This window comes from Dermochelys coriacea, chromosome 3, assembly GCF_009764565.3.
Source record: "Dermochelys coriacea isolate rDerCor1 chromosome 3, rDerCor1.pri.v4, whole genome shotgun sequence".
Taxonomy (NCBI): Eukaryota; Metazoa; Chordata; order Testudines; family Dermochelyidae; genus Dermochelys; species Dermochelys coriacea.
In genome coordinates this window covers 190,947,224-190,965,001 of record NC_050070.1, presented here as the reverse complement: position 1 = coordinate 190,965,001, position 17,778 = coordinate 190,947,224, and the positions used below count along the sequence as shown (strand labels likewise).

The window sequence follows — 17,778 nt, the reverse complement described above, 5'->3', positions numbered from 1 at the left end:
AGAAAACAATGTAATTTCCCCCTAGATTTACTGGAGATGCCAAGTTTAGTTAGATGTTTAGGCCCTCATCCTGCAACGTCTACTGTGGGAGAAGATTCCTGCATGCTCAGGGAGCACCACCAACATCACTGGAACTCCGTGTGGGCCCACATGGAACAAATTGCAGGAGGAGGGAGTTGGGTTTGAAATCCTCTCCTCCACCAATGTTTGGGGGCATTTCAGATCTAATGGTTCAGCCTATTACGCAGATGGGGCCCGATACAGATCTAGATTCAGGTTCAGGCTCTGAATCCCCACCCCATTGTTTTGAGTTGTTGAAGTTGGGGTTTTGGCGCTGGATAGCACCTCCATATCACAAATCTTTCCTCCACCCTATAACATACAGAACAGTAAAACCCTGAAATAGCGTGTATGCTCACCTAGACTCCCCCCACCCTAGCCACTTATTTACTGAGGAAGCTTTAAGAGATTTACAAATCATTGTCACATAAATATCAAACAAAATGATATTTTTTTTTGTTTCAAGAACCGTTATGTGGTAATATTATCATCCAGTCTTCCTATATATCAGGGTATTACCATGTTACAGAGTGACATTTCTCACCATCCAGGACATGCTGTTTCTGGGGATTTTATTAAACTGAATGTAACTACATAGGCATAGCTTGACTTTTATCCTGGGGGGAGGTTGGCTCCAGTCAGGCCAACAGGGCCACAGGGGGAAAGAGGAGGAATTCCATGCCTGCCCACAGGGGTGCTATTTCAGATTCGGCAGGGGGGATGCACCTGCAACTTTAACTGTGATTCCAGGGGCTACTTAAGCAACTGAACACTCTGATGTTTTTGCAGAAAATAATTTAGAAATATCTGACAGGAGCATTGCATCCAATTCCTATAACAAGAAAGAAAATTAAATAAATAGTAGACCCACCCAGCTCTTCTAATACTAACATGTTCTGAAATCTTGTGGCAAGTCACTTAAGGGACACTGGTTAGGTTTGAAATTGTAATGTATATTCTTTCTCAGGTACTCTTACTAAAGTCAGAAGGGACCATCGTGATCATCTAGTCTGACATCCTGCACATTGCAGGCCACAGAACCCTTACCCACCCACTTCTGTAATAGACCCCTAATCTTTGGCTGTTCTACTGAAGTCCTCAAATCATGGTTTAAAGAGTTGAAGTTACAGAGAATTCACCATTTACACTAGTTTAAATCTGTAAGTGACCCCATACCCCATGCTGTAGAAGAAGGCAAAAAAAAAAAAAAAGAAACCCCACCCAACAACAACAACAACAAAAACCCACAGTCTCTGCCAATCTGACCCAGGGGAAAATTCCTTCTCGACCCCTACTATGATGATCAGTTAGATCCTAAGCATGTGAGCAAGGCCCACCAGGCAGATACCTGGGAAAGAATTCTCTGTAGTAACTCAGAGCCCTCCCCACCTAGTGTCCTGTCTCCAGCTATTGGGGATTTTTGCTAAAAGCATTCACCGATGGGCCACACACCATTGTAGGCAGTCATGTCGTACCATGCCCTCCATAAACTTATAAAGCTGTCTTGAAGCCAGTGAGGTTTTTTGCCCCACATTGCTCTCTTGTGAGGTTGCTCTAGAACTTCACTCCTCTGATGGTTAGAAACAGGACCGGCTCTAGGCACCAGCAAGGCAAGCACATGCTTGGGGTGGCACATTTCCAGGGGCGGCATTCCGGCCATCCTTTTTTTTTCGGAAAAATGTACGGAAATAAAAATAATACATGAAGATCAAAAAAATCTCCAGTAGTGCGATAGGAGCGTGATATGAAAAATATTGTGTCACATCATGACATGGTCACTCATAATGTGAATGTGCATAAATGTGTAAACGCTAACGGTTATTGATTAATTAAATCAGGAATCACGATTACTTGTGTGTACTGTGCTGCCCTATCAGCGCCATTCGCGCCAATTTCCGTGTCGCATCAGTGCCAGTGGTTATAGGGCTAAAATGCTGGGACAAAAATGAAAACGACTTTCTGGTGCTGCCTACCGGCAACAAAGAGAGAAACAGCAAAAAGAATTCGAAAAACTATCTCGTACTTCAAATAAGTATTTTAAAAAAGTTGACAATCAAGGAGAAAGTTCTAAGCAATGCATTGGAAGTGATTATTTATCAATTGATGAAGACCAATCGAACCAAAGATAATCATTATCAACTGATAAAGATGAACAACAATCCGACCAAAGATTATCTTTGCTAACTGATAAAGACGAACAATCACAATCCATCCAAAGATTTACTTCTTCAGCTGAAGAGTTCAGAAACGAAGAACTGTTATCCAAATCTAAAACTGAAGAACAATTATTGGAAGGTGGATAGACTGACATAGGATTGGATCCAAGTACATGGCTGACAATAATTACTGATGCTAATGATTATTGTGAAAAAAGGTCCTTCAAAACTAGATCCTACATTTGAATATTCATTTAATAAGTCAAATCATTGATTTATGCAATCCAGTATGAAGAAAAAAATGAAAAATGGGGAACAAATTAATAGATCATGATTAGTGTATTCACAGACCAAAGATGTAGTTTTTTGTTTTTGGATGTAGCTATAACTTCCATTGAAGAAAGATTTTATCAGTTGCATGGTCATTGTGAAACTTTTGAATTTTTATATGATATTGGAAATATTAAAAATCAGTTTTCCAAAGAAGACCTCATGAAGCTCTGCCAAGACCTACATTTAGGGCGCAGTACTGATAACACTGATGGAGTAGAATTGTATGATGAATTAATAGCTTTATCTGAGCTAATAAGTCCTAAAACTTCTCCTCTAAAAGTATTAGAATTTATAGCAAGAAATGATTTTTTCACTCCAAACACTGCTATAGCATTACGCATTCTTTTAGCTACCAGTATCAGTGGCTTTGGTGAGCACAGTTTCTCAAAACTGAAATTACTAAAAAATTATTTGAGGTCCACCATGTCCAAAATCTTTTGTCAGGACTCATATTAATTTCAATTGAAAGTACCATTGCAAAAAATTTAGATTTCACTGAATTATTAAAAGACTACGCAAGTATAAAAACCAGAAAAATTCAGTTCATATAAATTCTTTTAATTTATGAGAAACTGGGCACACCGAAAGACACTAATGTTTTTCATTACAGTGTATAGTTGAACCTAAATTGTTTGTAATTGTGATTTCATTAAAATTAAATGAGTACACTAGTAGGAAATTGTTTTATTTCACTAACTACAAATTCTCTGTTTTTATTTTTTGAAAATTTTTTAACAATCAATCAAACAAACAAACAAACAAACAAAATAAACATTGCAGAGTGCAAACATGGTGTAAAAGCCAAAAAAACGGGGGGGGAGGTGGCCAAAATTTTTTTTGCTTGAGGTGGCAAAAAACCTAAAGCTGGCCCTGGTTAGAAACCTTCAACTAATTTCAATCCTAAACCTGTTGATTGCCAGTTTATTTCCATTTGTTCATGTGTCCACATTCTCACTTAACTTAAATAACTCCTCTCCCTCCCTGGTATTCATCGCTCTGATGTATTTATACATAGCAATCATATCTCCCCTCAGCCTTCTATTGGTTAGGATAAACAAGCCAAACTCTTTGAGTCTCTTCTTGTAAGGTAGGTTTTCCATTCCTCAGATCATCCTAGTAGCCTTTATTTGCACTGTTCCAGTTTGAATTAATCTTTCTGAAACATGGGAGTCAGAATTGCACATAATACTTCTGATGAGGTCTCACCAGTGCCTTGTATAATGGCAATAACACTTCCCTATCTCTGATGGAAATACCTTGCCTGATGCATCCTAGGATCACATTAACCTTTTTCACGGATGCATCACATTGACGGCTCATAGTCATCCTGTGATCAACCAATACACCCAGCTCTTTCTCTTCCACTGTCACTTCCCACTGATAAGTCTCCAGCTTATAGCAAATATTCTTCTTGTTAGTCTCTAAATGCATGATCTTGCACTTTGCACTATTAAATATCATCCCATTTCCAGTTTATAAGATCATCCAGATCTTCTTGTCTGGGTCCTCCTTGGTATTGGCAATGCCTCCCAACTTTGTGTCATCTGGAAATTTTATTAGCACACTCCCATTTTTTGTGCCAAGGTCAATAATAAAAATGTTAAACAAGGTTGGTCCCAAAACTGATCCCTGAGAGACTCCAATAATAACCTCCCTCCAGCTGGACAGTTCACCTTTCAGTATGACCCGTTGTAGTCTTCCCTTTAACCAGTTCCACATCCACCTTTCAGTTCTCATATTAATCCCCATTTTCTCCAATTTAGCTAATAATTTTTCATGTGGAACTGTATCAAATGCCTTTCTGACATCCAGGTAGATTAGATCTACTGCATTTTTTTGTCTAAAAAAATCAGTTATTGTCTCAAAGAAAGATATCAGTAACTTTGTTACTTGAATACAACTGAAACAATTGTAGAAAAATCTACAATTACTTTCTATCATTTAGGCCAGTAGTCTCAACCCACAGCCTACATGTGGCCGATTAGCACACAGTTGTGTGCTAAAAAAAATTCAAAATTTGCTGCTCTGGTCTGGCAGGGGGTGGTAAGACATCGTCCTGCAGCCTGCACCAGCACTCCTGCCAGCCGGGGGCTGGTGAATGCTGTAGGGGGCAGGGGACAGGACAGTGGATCTGTGGGTACGTTTATAGGGCGAGCTCTAGGCAGTGAGGAAGGGGACTGCGCTGGGAACTAGGGGTTTGCCGGGATGCTGCAGCACCCAGGTTTTAGGTGGGGCTCCGCTCCTGAGCCCCCTTCTCGGGTCCTGGCTGTCAGCCCATGCCAGGTGCTCTGCTACCAGCCCGGTGTCGGGGGTCCCAGCTGCTTGTCTGTGCGCCGTGGCACTTAGGTCCCAGCTGCTGGGCCATATGCTGCGGCGCTAGGGGTAAGGATCCAGCTGCTGTCTGGCTGCTGCCTGGCCCCATGAAGTCTGGGTCCGGCTGCCAGCTGCTGCCCTGCCTGCGCCCAGGGCTCGATTCCTGGTCCAGCACTGGGCATAGGGGATGGTGGCCAGTTTTAGTAGGGGTGCGGTGGTTCTCAACCTGCGGCCCACAATGATAAACTGGTTGAGAACCACTGATTTAGGCTACTTACTTTTTTGCAGTTCACCAAACTTGGAACAGCTCATTTAACTTTAGGAAACATCCTAACAGCCCTTTCTTATCTTTATCACCTGTTAATCACTCTGACAGGTTTCAGAGTAACAGCCCTGTTAGTCTGAATTCGCAAAAAGAAAAGGAGTACTTGTGGCACCTTAGAGACTAACACATTTATTTGAGCATAAGCTTTCGTGAGCTACAGCTCACTTCATCAGATGCATTCAGTGGCAGCGGATGAGAAATTAATTCTTCATTTCTTTGAATGTGCCCATTTCCACTAGGAAGCCCCAGGAGGATTACCAATGGTGTCTGCAATATTTGGTTATGAATCGCATCCCAATACTCTGACACATTCTTACTTGTTCCCCACACCCAACAAACAACTCCACTCAGCCTCAATACCCTGTTCGTTTGTTTCTCTCACAACTTTTTCCCAGGCTGCCCTCTTCTTATGGAACACTCCAGCCTCCAAGAAACTTGCTAAGTAGATCTCCTGCTTATTCATTCTGTGCTTTTATCACATAATCAATCAATCAATCAATCAATCAATCAAGGTTTTCCTCCATTGTGCTGTCCAGTAGCCTTATTGAGTAACCATGTCACCTTATTGATATGGCCCCTGCCCTTCCTTCCCCTACGTCATCCCCCTCCTATCACTACAAAATTAGGCCTCAGGCCTACAAGTTGATTTATAAAAACAGATCTTAGTGCCTACATGGAATCCCACTGACTCCAACCTGCCTGTGCAGATCAGCTAGCAGGGTTGGTGCCAGTCTAAGTTTCTCGGACTGGGAAATCTGATCCTTTATACACTCTCAGGTACTTAATATGAGAATAATAATTTACTCATTTTATTTTCTATGGCTAGGACCCTAGCAAATTCACAGCCATGAAGAACGCATCACGGACCATGAAATCTGGTTTCCACCCATGAAATCTGGTCTTTTGTGTGCTTTTACCCTATACCATACAGATTTCACGGAGGAGACTAGCGTTTCTCAAATTGGGGGTCCCAACCCAAAAGGGAGTTGCAGGGGAGTCACAGGGTTATTTTACGGGGGGTTGCAGTATTGCCACCCTTACTTCTGCGCTGCCTTCAGATCTGGATGGCTGGAGAGCAGTGGCTATTAACCGGGCACCAAGTTCTGACTGTGAAATTGACCAAAATGGACCGTGAATTTGGTAGGGCCCTATCTATGGCCCAATAGTGTGGATTCTATTTGCATAGAAGCACGAAGTCCAGACAATAGCTAATTAAAAAATACTTCCTAAAGGTTGCTGAGAACAAGGGTACCCTTGTTTTACTAGTGATTGGATTCAGCAAACAAACACCTTAACTGCTCTCTCTTAGATATAGCTGCTGTAGGTTGGGTCACCAACAGGTATTTCAGTCTCAACCCACCTCTATACCATCTACCCTAATCATCAGGTATCCTAGCTTTCCATGGTACAAAACCCAAAATTCTTCAGTAAAAAAACATTAAAATCTGTGTTTTTCTGCAATTAAAATGAAACGCTGAATTTTAGTTTCCCTAGGCAAAATATATATAAGTATCAGTTGAACACAATATTTTATTGATATATTTACAATTTTTAAGCAAATTCGAAGCCTACCAGTGCCATCAATCATTATAATAAAATAAAATTAATCAAATGATCTAGTCATAGTGCATTGTTTCTTTACTGTTGTCAATGGCCTTGCTGTTTCAGCCTCTTGTTTTCATTTCTTTGCAGTTTATGTTTAATGCTTTCCATATGTCCTATAATTGTCTACCTTCAAACTTAATCTACAGTCTTGCTGCGGACAATATAGAACAGCAAATTATCAGCAATGTGAAATTTGTCCTTGCCAAACTCAGGGACACAAGCTTTAGGAGTGTTTTTTAAAGTTTTTAGCATCTTTTCATAACTTTAATTACTCCTGTCTGGAGTAAGAAGTGATATTTGAGATGCATTAAAACATGAACTCCTATACGCCATTGAGTAACTTCTATATGCTGGAAGCAGTTTGTTGGAGTATTTTTAGCTATGTAAATTTAAAACTTATTCAAATATCAACCACAAGAGGGGGAGGTTACATTGCATTGAATAAGTGACTGGTACTTCCAGTAAAATTTAGTTAATAGTTAATATATGTTGTTGTTGTTTTTCACAAAATGTAAAAACTAAAGAATCTCTGTAAAAAATGGAAAATTCATATTTTTCCATGGCAAACGGATTTCTAGAATCCCTGCTGATCATCCATAGTTTGACACACTCAGTTAATTACATTCAAACTGTCAACCAAGCTATTGCACTCAGGCCAGAGGAATGAGAGCCACAATATCTCTCATGAAAAATGTCTGGCTATAAATTGGAGCTGATGCATATTGCTCATTTAATAATACAGGTGTTTTACAGAGACCCACCTTTGGTAACTGTTCCTGTTAACAGGGAACACGTTCAGTGTATATGTGCCTGCATAAGCACGTGCGTGCACTGTAGCCCAGTGGGCTAGTTTGCCTTTATTACATTCACTGCTTTGCATTATGTTCTGCTTTGCATTATATTCAGCAGTAATGCAAGAAACCTACAGGCCTATATCCTATAAGACATTATCTTCAGCAAGTTAGCATAAGGCCTGAGGCCTATGAACTTTGAACAGATAAACTTTGCACAGATAAATGGCCCAACGGAAAACCCCAAGTATTTGGGGAGCTGAAAATGAAGTTTAAGGGGAAGTTCTGACCACAGGTACATAATTCAACCACAGAAGTGTCCTGGCAATGAACATAACAGGTACATGAGATACATCTAAGGCTAGCCTGCTTGCTTGCCTATATATCTTTTCTTATAAGTTTCTTATTTTCTTATAGATTTCATTATTTCTTTTATTATAATAGGTTTATACGTTTATATTATATTTTGGCTGTAACACAAGGGACCTGCAGGCCACATCCTGTATGTTGAATTAAGGCAAAGTTAGCATACATATGTTTGGGACCTTTCACCTAGATAGATAGTGATGAGCTAAAGCATAAGGTCCATGTATGTCTGTGACCCTTAACATAGAGGATACGTTAAAGCAGGTTGGCGTAGGGGCTTTCCTACATTCATACCCTTTTAAACTTAACAGGTACACCACCACTTGGAACTTGAAAAGAACCAAAATAACCAGTGAGAACAGAAGTAACAAATGTGATACCTAACCACAAAAGGACCATGGTAATGAATGGATATATGTGATGATAAGTTGAGATCACTGATATCCTAACCTATAGGAAAAAGACACTCCAACATTAGTAAGGTGAGGAAATACAAATAAGGAAAAGGGGAAAAATCCTGTACTGAATATGCATCAAACATAGTGGCCTCAGCGTAACATATTATAAAAGTGGCATCCCAGTCTAAGGCAGGAGAAAGAGATGTAGTCCTTGTGAGGTACCAGAATGATGGCCACTGGTGATGATGGAGAAGGTGATGGTGATTAGGAAGATGATGGCTCACATTTCAGGTTGTTCTACAGGAGATGATGTGGGTAGATGGATGTGCAGATATACATTCTGTGGTATCTCTATCTTACTGAGTTGGGGTGTTTGTGACTGTGTTAATGTATTAATAAACTATATTTGTAAATATAAATATAAAAGAGTTTCTATTGTGTGAGTGTTGCAACTGTACACATCAGAGTTCCCAATTATATAATAATTTAAATAATACTGGGCCTGATCCTGAAATTATATCAAGACAGGACAGGGTACAAAAAACCTCCTCTCCTTTCTATCACCATTCAGGAGTCAGACACAGTAGTGCCCTTTTGCCCTCAGCTACTGCACTAGATTCTCCAAAGGGGGCATTGATGGAAAGAGGCAGAAAACAGTTCATACCTCTCTCCACACACATTCCCTTCCTAGGTATAGTGGGGAGAAGGTGCTGCGCACTCTCCAGTGGGCTGCTGTGCCCACACCTCCTTGCACTGGGAGGCACTGTGCTTGCCTGAAGTCACCGTGCTATCTCAGTGTGGAGTTTTGCCTTCAAGGCACATTATGTGTTCAGAAACGAATCCTATATATTAATGCATGGATGGACGTCAAGGTTAAGAAATCAAACATTCCAATGTTAAGACCTCTACAGCAAGGTTAACTGCCATGTGGCACATTCTGTCATGCTACATGTGAAATAACCCTTAGTACAATACTTGGAGGGTTACACTAACAAGGAAAACAAGTACAGAAATACAAGATATGTGCAATGCATAGATGAGTTTTTTAAATGAAGACTTAGCAAGCTGCAAACAGCCCCCTTTTTTCAATGGGCTGATTTTTCTCCTGTCTGGATTTGCTTCGTAGGGCGCCACAATACACTTGCCTTTTGGCTGAGTATCAGAAGGACACTGATAGTTAAATGGATAGAATCCTTAGCTTGCTGCCACTTGTTGCCAATAGTGAAGCAGTAGATAGGGTACTGGACTTGGACTCAGGAGACCAGGATTCTATTCCTGGCTCTGGCACTGACCGTCTGTGTCACCTTTGGCAAACCACTCCACCTCTTTGTGTCTTTATTTCCTCTCCCATCCTTCATCTATGTTGTCTATTTAGATTGTAAGCTCTTTGGCACAGGGAATATCTTCTCATGTGCATTTGTACAGTACCAAGCACAATGGACCCTAATCTCAGTTGGGCCTTGACACTCAACTATAATATAAATACTGTAATGATAATACAGATTCTTTGTAAAACATCCTTACAGAAATTCCTTGAAATATTAAAATAGTGCAGAACTCGTAAAATAAATCTAAGATGAACTTACCTGTATATTCGTCAGGCAGTGGTGACAGCTGTAGTTCTTTGGGTGTATTGTCACAATTTATGCTTGTAATTTCTAAGTAGAAAAGGGAGACATAAAATTACTGCAAAGGTAACATTTCCAGTGATTGTACAAGGTAAAAATAATTATTTAATATCAGTTGGTGGTAAACTATTTATTCTTATGGATCTACAAAGCAGGGGACTATGGATTCCATCAGCCTCCTCACCATTGTACTTCCCTTTCCTCCTGGCTAAGCGGGGACTATGTTTCTCATCAGCTCCTTCCCTGATGCTGTTCTACTAGCAGTGGCCAGGTAAGGGGAAAGGTCCTGAACCAGGAGCTGGTCAGGCTCTGTTTGGGAGCAGGAACTCCATGGCAGGAGGGGGCTGGAGGGTAGCCCCAGGAATTGTGAACTGAGCTGCTTGTGGAACAGACCGTGAGTGCCGGACATTATAGTAGGGGTGCGGGTCTAGTGGGTCTAGCTGGGCAGGGAACCAGGGCAGATGGGCCCCCATGAGACACTGTGGATATGTCTACACTGTGATTAAAACACCTGCACCACTCAGTCTTAGAGCCCAGCTCAGCTGATTTGGGCTCATGGGGCTCAGGCTATGGAGCCAAAAATAGCAGTGTGGATGTTCAGGCTCAGACAAGAGCCCAGGCTCTGAGACCCTCTCCCCTTGCATGGCCTCCTAGCCCAGGTTCCAGCTTGAACATTGCACTGCAATTTTATAGAACCCACAGCCTGAACCCCATGAGCCTGAGCCAACTGACCTGGGCCAGCTGCAGCCATGCCATGCGTCTTTTATTGCAGTGTAGACATCCCCTAACTGAGCATGGCTTGGAAATCCACAAATGCTTGTTTGCTTGAATAGAGACTGGACTGGAGAAGGCACGGCAAGTGCTAGGCCTGAAGAGCCCTGACTCTCAAGTGGACTGCCCCAGGGACCTCAACAGGAATATGTTACAGTGTGACTGGTTAAGTGTTACTGGTTAAGCTTCTATACCTAGGGTAATTGCAACCTTTCCCCATTCCTTCCAGTCCTAGCAAAAACCTTTCTCTTAGCCATGTGACTGAGTGGTCATTGGGGTCCATCAGGGCTTGCACCTGCAAGGCTTAGCTGCAGAATCACCTAGAGTGCTTGCCTCTGAGACATGGCACAGTGAGCACACAACTGGCATCCTAGAGGTTTGGGGTACAGAGTAACCCCAGTAATTACATTATATATTGTTTACAAAAAATTCCACATTGTGTCCATTACTGTGGGTATCTTGGCATAAATTAGATGGCTTAAAACAATACAATAAAATTCCTTTGAAATCAGAGGAACACTCTGCACCAACCTAATTGCTTTGCACCAACCCAAACCTGCTCCAAAAATATCTATAATCAAAAATTGCCAATTTCAACAGAGAGACACATAATAATAGGGATATGACAAGCTGGAGAAAGTCTGACCAAGAAACATGTTCTGCTCCATGCCCTGAAAATAGCAAGGTTCAGGTTTCATTGACCTACCACCAAGAACAAATCCCACAACCATTTTCTCCCTGTTGAGAATGTCCTAAATTAGCCCCTTGGAGTTCCACCCTGAGAACTGGAAACAACAATCCACACTCATGCTCTGGTCCTGCACACATGTATGTATGTGAGTAATCCCACTGAACTCAATGAGATTGTTCACATCTTAGATGTTGGCAGGACTAAGGTCTATGTCTTGAGAGCTGTGATGTAACAGAGACATGAATTCCAGGGCAGCTGGACCTTAGACCCTTTTTGGTCTCTGTAGATAATAATCAGTACCTTTAAAGCCTGGTACTGTTCTGAAAAGTGTCTCTGTAAAAACGGCACCCTAGGCTTTTGTATCTCAGTGACTCAGGATCAAATGCACGTAGCTTACAATGAAAGAGATGGCTTTCCATATCTATAGAATCACATAATCCTAGACTTTAAGGTCAGAAGGGACCATTATGATCGTCTAGTCTGACTTCCTGCACAATGCAGGCCACCAAATCTCACCCACCCGCTCCTGCAATAAAACTCTCACCTATGTCCGAGCTATTGAAGTCCTCAAATCGTGGTTTAAAGACTTCAAGGTGCAGAGAATCCTCCAGCAAGTGACCTGTGCCTCACACTGCAGAGGAAGGTGAAAACCCCCCAGGGCCTCTGCCAATCTGCCCTGGGGAAAAATTCCTTCCCGACCCAAATATGGCGATCAGCTAAACCCTGAGCATGTGGGCAAGACTCACCAGCCCGACACCCAGGAAAAAATTCTCTGTAGTAAATCAGATCCCACTTCATCTAACATCCCATCACAGGCCATTGAGCATATCTACCGCTGATAGTCGAAGATCAATTAATTGCCAAAATTAGGCTATCCCATCATATCATCTCTTCCATAAACTTATCAAGCTTAGTCTTGAAGCCAGATAGGTCTTTTGCCCCCACTGCTTCCCTTGGAAGGCTGTTCCAGAACTTCACTCCTCTGATGGTTAGAAACCTTTGTCTAATTTCAAGTCTAAACTTCCTTTAGCCAGTTTATATCCATTTGTTCTTGTGTCCACATTGGTACTGAGCTTAAATAATTCTTCTCCCTCCGTGGTATTTATCCCTCTGATATATTTATAGATAGCAATCATATGTCCTCTCAGCCTTCTTTTGGTTAGGCTAAACAAGCCAAGCTCTTTGAGTCTCCTTTCATAAGACAAGTTTTCCATTCCTCGGATCATCCTAGTAGCCCTTCTCTGTACCTGTTCCAGTTTGAATTCATCCTTCTTAAACATGGGACACCAGAACTGCACACAATATTCCAGATGAGATCTCACCAGTGCCTTGTATAATGGTACTAACACCTCCTTATCTCTACTGGAAATACCTTGCCTGGTGCATCCCAAGACTGCATTAGCTTTTTTCACGCCCATATCACATTGGCGGCTCATAGTCATCCTGTGATCTACCAATACTCTGAGGTCCTTCTTCTCCTCTGTTACTTCCAAGTGATGCATCCCCAGATTATAACAGAAATTCTTGTTATTAATCCCTAAATGCATAACCTTTCACTTTTCACTATTCAATTTCATCCTATTACTATTACTCCAGTTTAAAAGGTCATCCAGATCTTTCTGTATGATATCCTGGTCCTTCTCTGTATAGGCAATACCTCCCAGCTTTGTGTCATCCGCAAACTTTATTAGCACATTCCCGCTTTTTGTGCCAAGGTCAGTAATAAAAAGATTAAATAAGATTGGTCCCAAAACAGATCCCTTAGGTACTCCACTAGTAACCTCCTTCCAGCCTGACATTTCACCTTTCAGTGTGACCTTCTGTAGTCTCCCCTTTAACCAGTTCCTTATCCAGCTTTCAATTTTCATATTGATCCTCTTCTTTTCCAATTTAGCTAATAATTTTCCATGGGGAACCGTTATCAAATGCCTTACTGAAATCGAGGTAAATTAGATCCACTGCATTCCCTTTGTCTAAAAATTCTGTTACCTTCTCAAAGAAGGAGATCAGGTTGGTTTGACACGATCTACCTTTTGTAAAACCATGTTGTATTTTGTCCCAATTACCATTGACCTCAATGTCCTTAACTACTTTCTCCTTCACATTTTTTCCCAAGACCTTGCATACTACAGGTGTCAAACTAACAGGCCTGTAGTTACCCAGATCGCTTTTTTTTACCTTTCTTAAAAAATAGAAATTATGTTAGCAATTCTCCAGTCATATGGTACAACCCCTGAATTTACAGATTGATTAAAAATTCTTGCTAATGGGCTTGCAATTTCATGTGCCAGTTCCTTTAATATTCTTGGATGAAGATTATCTGGGACCCCTGATTTAGTCCCATTAAGCTGTTCGAGTTTGGCTTCTACCTTGGATATAGTAATATCTACCTCCATATCCTCATTCCCATTTGTCGTCCTACCATTGTCCCTAAGCTCCTCATTAGCCTCATTAAAGACTGAGGCAAAGTATTTGTTTAGATATTGAGCCATGCCTAGATTATTCTTAACCTTCACTCCATCCTCAGTGTTTACCGGTCCCACTTCTTCTTTCTTTGTTTTCTTCTTATTTATATGGCTATAGAACTTTTTACTATTGGTTTTAATTCCCTTTGCAAGGTCATACTCTACATGGCTTTTGGCCTTTCTCACTTTATCCCTACATGTTCTGACTTCAGTAAGGTAGCTTTCCTTGCTAATCCCTCCCATCTTCCACTCCTTGTAGGCTTTCTGCTTTTTCTTAATCACCTCTCTGAGATGGTTGCTCATCCAGCTTGGTCTACAACTCCTGCCTATGAATTTTTTCCCCTTTCTTGGGATGTAGGATTCTGATAGTTTCTGCAACTTTGACTTGAAGTAATTCCAGAACTCCTCCACCTTTAGATCCACAAGTTTTTCAGTCCAATCCACTTCCCTAACTAATTTTGTTAATTTTTTAAAGTTAGCCTTTTTGAAATCAAAAACCCTAGTCACAGATCTATTTTTGTTTATCCTTCCATTTAGTTTGAACTGAATTAGCTCATGATCACTCGAACCAAGGTTGTCCCCTACAACCATTTCTTCTATGAGGTTCTCACTGCTCACAAAAACCAAATCTAAAATGACATCCCCTCTTGTCAGTTCAGCAACTACTTGGTGAAGGAATCCATCAGCTATCGTATCCAGGAAAATCTGAGCCCTATTATTATTACTAGCACTTGTCCTCCAGTCTATATCTGGGAAGTTAAAGTCTCCCATTATAACACAATTCCCATTAGTATTTACTTCTTTAAAAACATTAAAGAGGTCTCTATCCATATCCAAATCGGATCCCGGCAGTTTATAGCACACTTCAAGCACTATCCCAAGGGAGGCTTTAGTAGCTTTCTTCCCTGATGTGATTTTTGCCCAGACAGACTCATTCCATCACTTCTTATTTCTTTACACTCTATCTCATCATTGATATACAATGCTACTCCACCATCTTTGCCTTTCTTTCAGAAATAAAGGGTAAGGGTACCCTTCAATACTCGTATTCCTGTCATGACTACTATTCCACCATGTTTCTGTTATCCCTATAATATCTGGTTTCACTTCCTGCACCAGTAGCTCAAGTTCCTCCATTTTGTTATCTAGGTTCCTTGCATTAGTGAACAAACAACTTAATTTTTGCTGTTTGGCTTCGCTCACATTCTTTACCCAATTGGGCACAGACATTCTACAGCCAATATTACCTATTAGATTGGTATGTACACTGCCCTTCTGCCATATGTCCATTCTCCTACCCATGGCTGTATCCTTTCTTACTTCATTTTCTTCCCTCTCAAAAACTCAACCAAGCTCTCAGCATCAAGTGGGTTCTTTCCTCCCTGTGCATTGCTGCCAGCAGGAAAGGTGCTTCAGGGCAAATTGTATCTTCGTGGACACATATGCAACTCCATTGCCTTCCATGAGTTTGCACCCATGCAACAGGTGCACCTTTCTCCCTTACCTGTCTCTCCCCACACGCCTGTTGGTAGCTGATCAGAAAGGCAGCAGACTGCTATTCCCCTGCCATAGGTAGCTACTCCCATAGGCTGCCTGCTGTCTTGTTGGGTTGGGATGATTGCTCACTTTGGAAGGAGGGATTGTGGATGCAGGAACAGCTCAAAGAGCTGTGGACTGCTGCAGGCTCTGGGATTTGTATTAAATTTTTCCTCTATTCAAATAGTATGTAAGGATTAAATACAAGTGCTAAAGCTTTGTGCTTTAGCACAAAGAACAACACCTTCCCACTTCTAGTGGCTCCTGACCAGGTCAGTCAGAGACAGAGGAAAGGAATTCCTTGTAATCCAACTGTTCTGCAGCCCTGGGCACCAAAACAATGTTGGCGCTCATGGTACGGAATTTACTCTTATGGTCGCTGCTTCTATTCCCCGGGGCTTTGTGTAATGGATAGTCTAGATTTTTGCTTTGTTTAAGATTGCAGCAGATCCAGTGCCTGGGATTTTAAGTCTCTCAATGACATCCAGCTGCCCCATATGTCTATCCTTCTACAAGAGCCTAAGTATGACCTGAGCCTATGGGGACACTCAGCAGAACTCCCATGGAGTCTAATGGGGGATCGGGTACACAATTAATAATTATTCATAATTATTCTCTCTGTTCTGGTATTTCTTCCCCTACCCTCCACAGTTCCTTTTCTTCTTAAAAAACCTCCAATAACAGAGATTCCACAGTCTCCCTTGGTAATTTGCTCCAGTTAGGAAGTTTTTTCTTATGTCTAACCTAAATCTCCCTTGCTGCAATTTAAGCCACATTACTTCTCGTCTTGTTCTCAGTGAATGAGGAGAAAAATTTATCACCCTTTTCATAACAGCCTTTTATGTACTTGAAGACCATTACCATGTCCTCCTTGCCCCGCACCAGTCTTTTCTTCTCCAGATTAAACACACACATTGTTTTCTGTCTTTCCTCATAGGTCATGTTTTCTAGACAGCTTATCATTTCTGGACTTTCTCCAGTTTATTCACATCTTTCCCAAAGTATGGTGCCCAGAACGGGACACAATGCTCCAGTTGAGGCCTTTTCAATGCAGAGTGGAAGAATTACTTCTTGTGCCTTGCTTACAACACTTCTGCTAATACATCTCAAAATGATGTTCACTTATTTTGAAACAGTATTACATTGACGACTCCTATTTAGTTTGTGATCAACTATCACCCCCCGAATCTTTCCTGCAGTACTCCTTTTTAGGCAGTCATTTCCCATTTTGTATTTGTGCAGTTGATTATTGCTTTCTAAATGGAGTACTTTGCATTTGTCCTTATTTAATTGTATCCTATTTATTTCATACCATTTCTCCAGTTTGTCAAGATCATTTTGATTTCTAATTCTATCTTCCAACACGTTTGCTACCCTCCCAGCTTGGTATCACCCACAAATTTGAAATGTACTCTCTGTGCCATTATCCAAATCATTTATGAAGACATTGAATAGAACTGGATTCAGGACAGATCCTTGAGGGACCCCATTCAATATGCCCTTTGAGCTTGACTGAACCATTGATAACTACTCTCAGTATGGTTTTCCAACCAGCTGTGTACTAACATTAAAGTAGGTTCATCTCTAGACTATATTTTCCTAGTTTATTTATGAGATCATATGAGATAGTGGTCCAGCATCAGCTGTAAACACAAGACAACTATCTAAAAATATTGAAAAGAATTTGTAAAAAGTCACTGTCCATTCCAAGATTTAAGCGCTGGTTCTAGGCAAGGGCAGTAGGAAAGTCAGTAGTTTGTCTGGATAGTCTTAAGAAGTCACTGACTGTTTTTCATATCTCACTGAATGTATTTTTAAACTCTGCAAGATCATATAACTGACATAAATTTAGTAAAGGAAACTTTCAGGAAAATGTATGCACTGTGCTCTGTTTCAATGACAGCAGCAGCACCAGGCTCACAACCCTTTGTAGAAGTTTGGTACTTACGTTGTGCATCAAGGCAGAAGAATGAAATCCAACAAAGCAGGACAAAACAGAGAGATCTGGAAACTTCCATAGCTTCTTGGATGAGAAGGTCCTAGCACAGGGAAGAATGGATGACCATTTCTCCTGTGTGTCGTTGGAATAATTTGTTTTGGTGTGTCAGAACTCCATTCATAATATCAGCTGAGATTCTCTGGTGAGAATAGACAGAAAGATTTAGGAAAAGATGATGCAGAGGCAATAAGTGAAATTTACAACCTGTTTATCAGTCTCTAGAACTGTGATATCAAAGTCCCTCTGGGCAGTACAGTTCAAATCAACCAGGAAATGCCTTGCTGCTATACTGTAGTCTATGTAATACAGTCACCGTTTCATTATTTTTTCATTTCACTTTA

General features: G+C 41.0%; 1 protein-coding gene across 1 annotated transcript in view; it reads right to left on the bottom strand.

Moving 5' to 3' along the window:
• The window catches only part of LOC119853510 (protocadherin Fat 4-like), an 83,498-nt gene extending 65,928 nt beyond the window's left edge, over positions 1 to 17,570 (bottom strand). The window contains exons 1-2 of the mRNA XM_038396653.2: positions 17,387 to 17,570; positions 9,934 to 10,005 (exon numbers count right to left, since the gene is read on the bottom strand). Of these exons, the coding sequence (XP_038252581.1) occupies positions 9,934 to 10,005; positions 17,387 to 17,456 (142 nt within the window). The 5' untranslated portion in view covers positions 17,457 to 17,570. The remainder of the gene's footprint in view (positions 1 to 9,933; positions 10,006 to 17,386) is intronic.
• Between the last annotated feature and the right edge of the window lie 208 nt (positions 17,571 to 17,778).